Below are 12647 nucleotides of genomic sequence, written 5' to 3' on the forward strand. Positions count from 1 at the left end.
GGCTAATAAAGGCAAAAACCCTGTGTGTTGGAGAGAAAACACAGAATTACATCCGGAAATATATAATTTTAAATAAATTTTCCAAAATGGACAGGCAAGCCAAAAATGGCTGTGGAGGTAAAGTCAGCCACTGGCTGAATTGGTGGTAGGTGATACAAGAGAAACAATGGAACCCCATTCTGTTTCCAGACAAGAATGCTTCTAAAGCATACAGAAACTAATTTGCCATCTCTGGTGCAGACAATGGGATATGAGTATTGTCTCAACAAGAGATATTGTGTGTGTAATGTCCCAGATGGATTTGCGGATTTCACATTCCAGGAATATGCAACGGCTGGGTTAAAAGCCAGCTTGAAAGCTGACCTAAGTGTGTGTGAACTAGTGCTGTGGGCTATCAGAGTGTGTGTGACACAGAAGCAAAAAAGCCAGCCAGCAGCAACACGCCTGCAAAAGCTTTTGCAGATCTTTCTCTCTGTGATTGCTAAGTAAACCAAGTCATCAAACACCATAGGTGCAAAGCAGGAAGGGAAGCTTCTCAGTCAAACTGCAGAACACTGGAATTTTGAGACTGTTGTCGGTCAATATCAAGAGACTTTTAAATATGGCCCTTTCGCCATCCTTGGGCACTGTTCCAGAGGTGATCACCTCCATGGACACACAGACATAGAACGATACAGCGCAGTACAGGCCCTTCGGCCCACGATGTTGCACCGAAACAAAAGCCATCTAACCTACACTATGCCATTATCATCCATATGTCGGCTCAACACCTCCCTCATCGAAAGAAGCTCGGACTCCACCCCTGTAGCTTCTCCCACTCCGCAACAACTTCACCGTCGGGGTCGTTGAGTGTTGTCGGTCCACCTCCAGAATGCAGTCAACCAACCCTTCCAACTTTATCCCTGTGGGCCTTATACAAAATTATCTCCCCCCAGCAACCATCTTCAATTCAAGGACTTGGGGCTCGACCTATCCATTCTTGGACTAATCCACAATTGAAAACTCCCCCCATGATGAATTGATGCGAATTAGCTCCGTGTTGGCTGCCAACACCTTCTTGACAAAGTCCGCGTCATCCCAATTTAGTGGGTGCATATATGTTCACTAAAATCACTGGAGTGTGGGGTGGCACGGTGGTGCAGTGGTTAGCACTGTTGCCTACATCACTGAGGACCCGGGTTCGATCTAACAATGACTTATGCACATGTTAAGCCAGGCCCCTCTGCCCCTGCACCCCCTTTAGAAACGTACCCTTTATTTTATGTCTCTCCATGTTAGAAGTCAGCCTTGTCTGAATGTTAGCACTCCAGTTTCCAAGTCTGAGGGTTATGAGTTCAAGTCGCACTCCAGGAGTTTGACCATATAATCTAAGCTGATTCTTCACTGCGGTACTTAGGCAGTGCATCACGGTCGGAGGTTGGCTTTCAGATAAAATGCTGCACTGAAGCCCTGTCTTCCACATTATGTGGATGTAAAGAAATCCAATGGCAAATTTGAAATGGATGGGGTTAGTGGCACTCCCACCTGAGTCAGAAGGTTTGGTTGGAGATTAAAAGCACATAATCAGTGAAGAGATACTTGGGGAATGATGCATTATTATGAATGCCATCTTTTGAATGAGACATTTAACTAAGGTGGAAGTAAGACATCTCATAACACTATTCCAACAGGAGTAACTGTCCCAATTTCTTGACCATATCACAAGCAACACCATCTAAAGCAAGTTAACTGGTGAATGATCTAATTTACTTTGTTGCGTCTAAACTGGCTGCCATTATTTGCCTACATAACAGTAACTGTTTCATAAGTGAATAACTTTGGATCTTCTGCCACTGCATGATTTTTTTTATTCTTCAATTTAAAAAACCTCCACAAGTGAAATGATTTGGGAAAAACGTAATTATCAGAATAAATCTGAGACCAGGAGGCAAGTTGCTCTATATTTAAACAGTGGCATTGTCTTGTAGTTAGCTTCCCAGTTATTCAAAATTGAAGCAATGCATCCACTTAGAAGATCATAAGACATAGGAGCGGAAGTAAGGCCATTCGGCCCATCGAGTCCATTCCACCATTCAATCATGGCTGATTTCAACTCCATTTACCCGCTCTCTCTCCATAGCCCTTAATTCCTCGAGAAATCAAGCATTTATCAACTTCTGTCTTAAAGACACTCAACGTCCTGGCCTCCACCGCCCTCTGTGGCAATGAATTCCACAGACCCACCACTCTCTGGCTGAAGAAATTTCTCCTCATCTCTGTTCTAAAGTGACTCCCTTTTATTCTAAGGCTGTGCCCCCGGGTCCTAGTCTCACCTGCTAATGGAAACAACTTCCCTACATCCACCCTATCTAAGCCATTCATTATCTTGTAAGTTTCTATTAGATCTCCCCTCAACCTCCTAAACTCCAATGAATATAATCCCAGGATCCTCAGACGTTCATCGTATGTTAGGTGTGACATCCGTGTGAATCTCCGCTGGACCCGCTCCAGTGCCAGTATGTCCTTCCTGAGGTGTGGGGCCCAAAATTGCTCACAGTATTCTAAATGGGGCCTAGCTAATGCTTTATAAAGCTTCAGAAGTACATCCCTGCTTTTATATTCCAAGCCTCTTGAGATGAATGACAATACACCACTTGGAGCTGGGAAAATGTGTGCTTTGGGTTGAGATGTGAGCAGTGTTTCCTTTAAATTACAACATAGCTACAAATGCTCCTAAGGCTCTCCTTGCTGGGACCTATACAAGAAGTGGCATGTACCATGTTCTATAAGTAACAAAGAGAGGGAAAAAAAGCAGGAATATTGTTTCTCCATCACAGAATTTATCCAGAATTCTGGACTCACAGGCACTTTTCTATATCACGCTTCTTGCACTTGTCCCAACCTATCCAAATTTTTGTCTCTTCAACTTATAACCATTATTTGTTTGGTATTTCATAACTTGTGGATTGCTAAAAAAAAGTTTTTCATCTTACATTCATCAGGAAAGCTCACAAGAAATTTCCGACAGTAAAGGGTAAATAAGAATTTATACTGCATGAGAAGAGCGTTGATTGATCGGCAAGTGGGCTCCAATTGGGAGGCATGGAGAATGCAGCATGGAACAGTTAACAGCCCAGCTTTGTTCAAATTTAAACTGGACTGGTCCGACTTTGATTGGCCAAGGCATTGCCCTGGGGAATGAACAACTGTTCCCTGGATTGTTCCATGTAGCATTCTCCATGGCAATGCCTCCACCAATCAAGAGGCCACTTGCCAACCGATCAACACTCTCTTCTCATGCAACATAAATTCTTGTTCCCCCATTACTGTTGGAAATCTCTTGCACGCTAACCTGACGAGTGCCAGGTGAAAAGCTTTGATAGCATGTCTCCTTTTTCAGCAACACTCAAATTATAATTTTTAACTGCTGTGGACTTTAAACAGGAGAAGTAATTTACCATTTCACAGTCGAGGCCCAACAATGGACTGCTGTCGGTCACTTTAGCTGTACATCCACTTTGGACAAATCCTATAGAACCAAGAGTGCCTAATATATTTTGAAAAAGTACAGGGGTAAAGTGGTTAAATAGTCAAGGCGGCAAAGTAAAGCCATCTTACAGCTATATATACTGCAACATAATCAAAAATAGTTCAGACCGGTCATTTAATTCACTAAACATATTTCTACAGAATTAGAATATGTAGGTCCAACAGCTAGAGCTATTTACAGACAGGTTTCTTGTTTGGCATCTTGATCAAGTCACCAAAAACCTATCTAGCTATCAGGTTTCAGCGAAGATAATCTCAAAGGTACAAGATAATAAGAACCAAGTTTTAAAGTGATACAAATACAGAAACAAAGTGGTCAGGATAAGGGTGGAAGCGACGCCCAAACCCAACACAAGTACAGATTCAACATTATGGATGTGCTCAGCTGTGCACAAGAAGTATACTAACCTGCGATTGGATAATCATTCATAGTCAGATCATGTATACTCAGCAAGTAATTGGTCAAGCCTTGCTTCTTTCTGCCATATTTAATAACGATGGGGTGATTGTAAAGCTTTAATTGTTCACCGCTATCATTCTCTGTCATAAGGCAATGACCGTTCAATACAGAGGTGCCTGAAATAAATAGCAACATTTATTAGCACATCTATCCTAATTGAACAATAAACCATCCATTTGATCTTTTTTCAACACCCAATATCCACACTCTACCCCATACCCCCTTTAAACCCACATATTTATATTTAATTTGAAAATATTTACACATGTAAAGGTTTGGGTGTAACTTTCGATATTATTTTGAATATACTGTTCCTGCTCACTTAACCACAAGTATTACATTAAGCAGTGCTCTCCTATAGACCAATATCTAATGATACAACAGTGTAACCTAGGGGCGCAAGAGTCTGTTCATAGGCAGACTAGTAATACAAAGTCAGGTACAAATTTAAAAGCGGTTACATTTCAATGAACACACAGACCAAGAGCGAAGCAAATTGCAGTCAGCGCAACCTCACTTCTCATTCCAAAAACATGAGAAAAAAAGTAAACCACATTCTCTGTCCATTTCGCCTGATAAGGTTTTTTTGTGGTTATGTCATTACCATTGACTGTTGGACTTTTGTCTTGTGTGGGCAATGTCTCAGCTCCAAAAATACGAAGCAGAAAATCATCAGGAGGAGGGGGCATGCTAAATCTCTGAAAATAAACAAAAAGATGAATAAAAGCTACTACAGTATTGCTTGATCAACAACAGAAACCTAAATGTGATCTTCTAGGTACTGAGGACATTCTGCAAGAAACTGTTCATTTTATGGTCATATACAAAGCAGGTTGACTTTGTTTTTGAAGGCATGATGCCTTTTTCCTGCAGAAGACAATGTCAAACCACTGCAGTACCCCGCCAACCAGAAACATGGACCAATGCATGGAAGCCCACCGTCGCCAACTCCCTCTTAGGACATGGTGCCCGAAAGGGAGTAAAAGAGGCCTTTTAGTTAGAAATAAACACATCCGTCTTCTCTCCCGAAGGGAACGCATGCTGTTGTACAGTTTCAAGAGGACAGGCAATTGTCTTGGATAAGTGGCCATTCGCCATAAGTGAATGTGTGTAGCGAGTACCCACTGGTTAATCTAACCACACGGCCTGTCCCAGCCAAGTGAAATCCAGTCAGCTGTATTTATTTGTGCTGCTACACTACGGGAAGCACTTCCTGCACATGTGCAGAGGCAGTGTCAGTCACAGTAAATGAGAGATGGTTTTAAATGCAGCTGGTATCTATGATCTATGGTATCTTATAACATATTTTATCATTTGCAATTAGACAGACATCCTAAATTAAGTTTGAGATGCAAACTGAAACCTAGTACAGTGTCAGGGGGTAAATTAAAACAGAATTATGATAGGATCGAGTGCTTTTCAAAATGTTCTATCAATTTGGGTCATTATTAAAATTCTCAACAGAGATATATTGGGGCATTGCTTTTTTAATAGGACATTCTGCAGATTCTGTCAAGAAGACTTTGAGAAGTATTGAACTGTATGGGCTCACTCCATCTTCCATTATTTATTAACTTATTGTTACAGTCCCAGTTGACATTATACCTGGACAGGCAGATCCCAGAATGGAATCCTGACTCAAAAAACAGCAACTTTTACTTATTAAAAAATAAAGTGTGGAGGAACAGAGGTACAGGACCACTAATTAGTTTTAACAAGAAAAAAAAAACATGTATTAAACATGAAAAAATTGGATGATACAATACTCCTTTACTCCCCTTTAGGGAAACAATTACACATGGATTTTAAGATTAATATGGTTTGCAAAGTACATCTTAAGCTACAATGGCCTCATTAACACAAAGTCCCTTTTAAACACACAAGATGACTGTGGCGAAATACATTCTCCTCAGAATCCTCCCTGATGATTGTGCCGCGAGTTTCCAAACTCCACTCCTATAAGCACACTTTAAAATCTTGTCCCATAAGTATGCTTTCCCTCAACGATTTGTAGAAACCCAGACCAGGTTTTCCAACTGACACTTCTAGCAAAGTTTCAGCTTCACTTTTGACAGCAAATCCAGTCCAGGATTTAAACCACCTCCTTTCCCTTGTCTTGACTTTACACAAACTCCGAGATCCAGCCACTGATTTCCATGGTTATTTCAACTAACATTCAGATAATCACTTCAGCTGTCATTCTGATGTCTTAGACTTCTTCTCAGCCGCAAGTGGGTTATGGAGGGAGAGGGGGCGGCAAGGAAGAGGATGGAGATGGCGTCCTGTAAAGGAACGAGCTTGGGGGCGTTGGTGGCGGAACCGCTGCCGTTCTCGCCAGCAAAGTATACCACGAGCCCGGTGGTGGCGGCAACGTTAAGGATCTGGGGCCAGTGGAGACGGCACAGGGGTGCAGTGGGAGCCTCGGTGTGGTCCCTGATCAGGGGTAACCACCGGTTTGTCCCGGGGAAGATGGACGGGGGGTTCCAGGGCTGGCATCGGGCGGGGATTAGAAGAATGGGGGACCTGTTCATTGATGGGACATTTGCGAGCCTAGGGGCACTGGGTGAGAAGTTTGAGTTACCCCCGGGAAATGCATTTAGATATATGCAGGTGAAGGCTTTTGTGAGGAGACAGGTCAGGGAATTCCCGTTGCTCCCGGCACAAGAAATTCAAGACAGGGTGATCTCGGGTGTATGGGTCGGGCGCAAGGTTTTGGCAATACACCAAGAGATGAAAGAGGGGGAAGCGCTAGCAGAAGAGTTGAAGGGTAAATGGGAGGAGGAGCTGGGGGAAGAGATCGAGGAAGGTTTGTGCGCTGATGCCCTGGGTAGGGTTAATTCCTCCTCATGTGCCAGGCTCAGCCTGATACAATTTAAGGTGGTTCACAGAGCGTACTTGACGGGGGCGAGGTTGAGTAGGTTCTTTGGGGTAGAGGACAGATGCAGAAGGTGTTCAGGGAGTCCGGCGAACCATGTCCATATGTTTTGGTCATGCCCGGCACTGGAGGGGTTCTGGAGAGGAGTGGCGGGAGCAATATCTCAGGTGGTGAAAGTCCGGGTCAAGCCAAGCTGGGGGCTAGCAATATTTGGAGTAGTGGACGAGCCGGGAGTGCAGGAGGCGAAAGAGGCCGACGTTCTGGCCTTTGCGTCCCTAGTAGCCCGGCGAAGGATCTTGCTAATGTGGAAGGAGGCGAAGCCCCCCAGCGTGGTGGCCTGGATAAACGACATGGCTGGGTTCATAAAGCTGGAGAGGATTAAGTTTGCCTTGAGGGGGTCTGCGCAGGGGTTCTACAGGCGGTGGCAACCGTTCCTAGACTATCTTGCGGAGCGTTAGAGGAAGGTCGGTCAGCAGCAGCAGCAACCCTGGCCGGGGGCGGGGGGGGATGATGGAGGAGCAGGAGATAAAATGAAGGGTGGGGGAAACTGGCACGTGCAGGAGAGAGCCAGTGTATAATGCTATGTAAATATACCATTTTGCCATGTATATATCTTGCTCAGTGCGATTTTGTGTTATTTTGTTACGGGGGGGGGGGTTATTGTTTGTAAGGGGATAAAATTGTGTTGGTAAAAAGACTTTTTCTCAGCTCTGTCTGTCTTTACTGAACAGTTCACTGTTCTAGTACTTTTAACCTCAGACTTCTCGCAAACTTCTCATTGCTCTAGTTTCCTTAAATAGCTATCTCTGCGCTTGTTTCTTTTTTTTTAAATAATATTTTATTGAAAATTTTTGGTCAACAAACACAGTACATTGTGCATCCTTTACACAACATTATAACAATACAGATAATAATGACCTTTTTTATTTAAACAAGAACAAAAGAAAACAACAACAAATAAATAAATATTAAATAACAAAAATAAAAACTAGCCCTAATTGGCAACTGCCTTGTCTCAGGCCACCCCCCCCCCCACCCCCAAAGTCCTGGGCTGCTGCTGCTGCCTTCTTTTTCCCCCCATCTATCTTTCCGCAAGATATTCGACGAACGGTTGCCACCGCCTGGTAAACCCTTGAGCCGACCCCCTTAGAACGAACTTAATCCGCTCTAACTTTATGAACCCCGCCATATCATTTATCCAGGTCTCCACCCCCGGGGGCTTGGCTTCTTTCCACATTAGCAATATCCTGCGCCGGGCTACTAGGGACGCAAAGGCCAAAACATCGGCCCCTCTCGCCTCCAGCACTCCCGGCTCTTGTGCAACCCCAAATATAGCCAACCCCCAGCTTGGTTCGACCCGGACTCCTACTACTTTCGAAAGCACCTTTGTCACCCCCATCCAAAACCCCTGTAGTGCCGGGCATGACCAAAACATATGGGTATGATTCGCTGGGCTTCTCGAGCACCTCGCACACCTATCCTCCACCCCAAAAAATTTACTGAGCCGTGTTCCAGTCATATGTGCCCTGTGTAATACCTTAAACTGAATCAGGCTTAGCCTGGCGCACGAGGACGACGAGTTTACCCTGTTTAGGGCATCTGCCCACAGCCCCTCCTCGATCTCCTCCCCTAGCTCTTCTTCCCATTTCCCTTTTAGTTCGTCCACCATAGTCTCCCCTTCATCCCTCATTTCCCTATATATATCCGACACCTTACCGTCCCCCACCCATTTCTTCGAGATGACTCTGTCCTGCACCTCTTGTGTCGGGAGCTGCGGGAATTCCCTCACCTGTTGCCTCGCAAAAGCCCTCAATTGCATGTACCTGAATGCATTCCCTTGGGGCAACCCATATTTCTCAGTCAGCGCTCCCAGACTCGCGAACTTCCCATCCACAAATAGATCTTTCAATTGCGTTATACCTGCTCTTTGCCACATTCCATATCCCCCATCCATTCCCCCCGGGGCAAACCTATGGTTGTTTCTTATCGGGGACCCCCCCAATGCTCCGGTCTTTCCCCTATGTCGTCTCCACTGTCCCCAAATCTTCAGTGTAGCTACCACCACCGGACTCGTGGTATAGTTCCTTGGTGAGAACGGCAATGGGGCTGTCACCATAGCCTGCAGGCTGGTCCCCCTACAGGACGCCCTCTCTAATCTCTTCCACGCCGCTCCTTCCTCCTCTCCCATCCACTTACTCACCATTGAAATATTAGCGGCCCAATAATACTCACTTAGGCTCGGTAGTGCCAGCCCCCCCCTATCCCTACTACGCTGTAAGAATCCCTTCCTCACTCTCGGAGTCTTCCCGGCCCAAACAAAACCCATGATACTCTTTTCTATCCTTTTGAAAAAAGCCTTCGTGATCACCACCGGGAGGCACTGAAACACAAAGAGGAATCTCGGGAGGACCACCATCTTAACCGCCTGCACCCTCCCTGCCATTGACAATGCTACCATATCCCATCTCTTGAAATCTTCCTCCATCTGTTCCACCAACCGCGTCAAATTTAGCCTGTGCAATGTGCCCCAATTCTTAGCTATCTGGATCCCCAGGTAACGAAAGTCTCTTGTTACCTTCCTCAACGGTAGGTCTTCTATTTCTCTACTCTGCTCCCCTGGATGCACCACAAACAGCTCACTCTTCCCCATGTTCAATTTATACCCTGAAAAATCCCCAAACTCCCCAAGTATCCGCATTATTTCTGGCATCCCCTCCGCTGGATCCGCCACATATAGTAGCAGATCATCCGCATATAAAGATACCCGGTGTTCTTCTCCTCCCCTAAGTATTCCCCTCCATCTCTTGGAACCTCTCAGCGCTATCGCCAGGGGCTCAATCGCCAGTGCAAACAGTAATGGGGACAGAGGACATCCCTGCCTTGTCCCTCTATGGAGCCGAAAATATGCCGATCCTCTGCACTTGTTTCTTAACCATTACTCCATGGTATGGCTCTTTTTCTTGCAAAGCTGAGAGAGATGTTCTCTCTCTAGACTTCTGAACCAACTGTTTCAAGCAGAGCTGTGCAGGTTGCCCTCTCTCTCACTACCTATCTCTAGCTAAAACCTAAAAACTTCTCCACCTTATGTTCACACTTGCTAAGCAACCAATGCTGGTTTATTTATTTTTCAAACTGTAGCCCTCCCTAAACACAATAGAATCAGTGTTGGGACTTAACTAACCCCCACACATACAAACACCTTTGTCCAGCATGAATCTAACTATAGGTTTTACCCTTCCAGGCACAGAAACATTAAATTAAACCCACTTAGAACCATGCCTTATTTCTAATGTTTACCCGTAAAAATATAAATCTATGTTTGTTTTTCTAACACTATTTTCTACAAATAGCATTTCATTCTTTGGTAGCCGGATTCCCCTCAAAAGCCCATGTTCACTTTTAAGAATTATTTACCCTTAACAAGGATCTTTATCCACATTTCTTCCGTGTTTTCAAAACATTAAAAAATCATCCCCCAAATTGGGACTCAAGACAAAGACTCTGGGATTAAGAGCTCCATTATCAACCAGCTGAGCTAGATGGGCAATGCAGGCATTGACTCAACAAAGTATTTTTAACATTCGGCACAAGATTGCATGAAAATTCATAAAATCACTATTTCCATTTGGTATATCAACTTTGCATATTCAACAAGTTTATGAAGATGAAATCTGAAGTAGCTTTTGCACCTGTAACATGGAGGTGCCTTCCCCTGAACAAAAAGGCGTCAGGATCAGTTGTGCGCCCTGTTCTAATGGAACGGCAGTAGAGTTTAACTGGTAGTTCAATTGGTCAATCTCTGGACATGCTGAGATGGATGGAATATCAGAGGTCAAGCGTCTGGGTTCCCATCCAACCAGGAAGTAACAGTTTTAAGATGGTAAGTTTCAACTGGGTCAAAATCTTGGAACATCCTCACTAACAGCGCTTTGGGTGTACCTACACCATATGGGCTGCAGTGGTTCATGGCGGCAGCTCATCACCACCTTCTCAAGGGCAATTAGGGATGGGCAATAAATGTTGGCCTTGCCAGCAGCAACCACATCCTGTGAAAGAATATTTTTTTAAAAAGCTAACCAGGCCTCGAGTGAGATCAGGCCAGCACAGTTGTAGTTAGCCCACTAACATGGTCGGGTGACATTATTAATTGCAATATTTAATTTTAATCTTTATTATTGTCACAAGTAGGCTTACATTAACACTGCAATGAAGTTACTGTGAAAATGCCCTAGTTCGTACAAGTTGATGAAAATTTGCATTACACAGCTTCAAATTCAGAGTAGAAGTGTGTTCGACTTTTTTGCCTTGTCAATCTCTATAATGACGCTAACATAACCAATATTAACGTTGGCCACTTTGTAAGCAGAAATATTGAAAAACACAGTACAAACAAACCTGACAAACATGAAATTTAATTGCTTGATTTTTTTTTAGGAAAAGCACAACAGGAAGAAAATGTTTCGACAATTGTGAGAATATGGTACTTGTTGCAACACGGGGAAGTTGAAGCAGATAGCATCGACACATTTAAAGGTATCCATGAGGGAGACGGGATCAGAGATATATTGGGGGAACGGTGGAAAGAGGCAATTAGGATGCTTTAGAATATAAACATTGAAATAGTCGAGCTAGGTTGAATAGTCTGAACGTGTAGTTTCTTTTAAATTTCCTATTCAAATGGGTCACAGTACCTTAACATAGATTTCCAAATGCAACAACATGAACAGTGAACTTACAAATCGGAACTTTTTCCTCAGCTGCTTAAATTGGAGGTAGTATCTGTAGAAGTGCATCTGACTCACTCCATGTAGAACAATCACTGCTACTCCTTTAAGTTCTTCCTGCCTGTGAATGTGGCACCAGCTGGAGGAAAAAAATTGCACTGTAGTATCTTTCTGCAGCAGGAGACGGTGGCATCGTGGTAATGTCACTGGATTAGTGATCCGGAAGCCCAGGCTAATGGTTTGGGGACATGGGTTCAAATCCCACCACGGCAGTTGGTGGAATTTCCATAGATTTAAATTCAATTAGTCTCACTAATGGTGACGTAAAACTACCTTGATCGGGTTGTTCATATCATTCCCTGAAATCTGCCATCCTCACACGGTCTGGCCTACATGTGATTTTTTTCTAATGGTGTGTGTGTTGTTGGCTAGGTGGTGGTGGGGCAGCACGGTGGCCCAGTGGTTAGCACTGCTGCCTACAGCGCTGAGGACCCGGGTTCGATCCTGACCCCGGGTCACTGTCTGTGTGGAGTTTGCACATTCTCCCCATGTCTGCGTGGGTTTCACCCCCACAACCCAAAGATGTGGCGATTAGGTGGATTGGCCACACAAAAATTGCCCCTTAATTGGGAAAAAAATAATTGGGTACTCTAAATTTTTTTTAAAAATGAGACGGTGGTGGTCTGCTGCCTTCTTGAACTGCTGCAGTCCACATGGTATAGGTACACTCACAGTGCCATTAGGGAGGGAGTTCCAGGGGTTTGACTGCAACATGTTGACTCGTACCTGCCCTGACATGACCGAGCAAGCCACTCAGTTCAAGGTCAATTAGAGATGGATGACAAATGCTGGCTGTGTCAGTGACGCCCACATCTCATGAAATAATCACTTTTAATGATCCTAGATTAAAAGAAAGATCTTTGGGGCAGCACGGTGGCGCAGTGGTAGTACTGCAGTCTCACGGCGCCAAGGTCTCAGGTTCGATCCCGGCTCTGGGTCACTGTCCGTGTGGAGTTCGCACATTCTCCCCGTGTCTGCGTGGGTTTCGCCCCCACAACCT

General features: G+C 44.5%; 1 protein-coding gene across 1 annotated transcript in view; it reads right to left on the bottom strand.

The window, feature by feature from the left end:
* Positions 1-12647, bottom strand: part of LOC140394403 (RNA exonuclease 5-like) — a 77971-nt gene that overhangs the window by 59393 nt on the left and 5931 nt on the right. Inside the window, exons 4-7 of the mRNA XM_072481645.1 lie at positions 11600-11726; positions 4593-4686; positions 3937-4104; positions 3438-3526 (exon numbers count right to left, since the gene is read on the bottom strand). Coding sequence (XP_072337746.1) covers positions 3438-3526; positions 3937-4104; positions 4593-4686; positions 11600-11726 — 478 coding nt within the window. The remainder of the gene's footprint in view (positions 1-3437; positions 3527-3936; positions 4105-4592; positions 4687-11599; positions 11727-12647) is intronic.

Source organism: Scyliorhinus torazame, chromosome 17, assembly GCF_047496885.1.
Source record: "Scyliorhinus torazame isolate Kashiwa2021f chromosome 17, sScyTor2.1, whole genome shotgun sequence".
In the NCBI taxonomy this organism is placed as follows: Eukaryota; Metazoa; Chordata; class Chondrichthyes; order Carcharhiniformes; family Scyliorhinidae; genus Scyliorhinus; species Scyliorhinus torazame.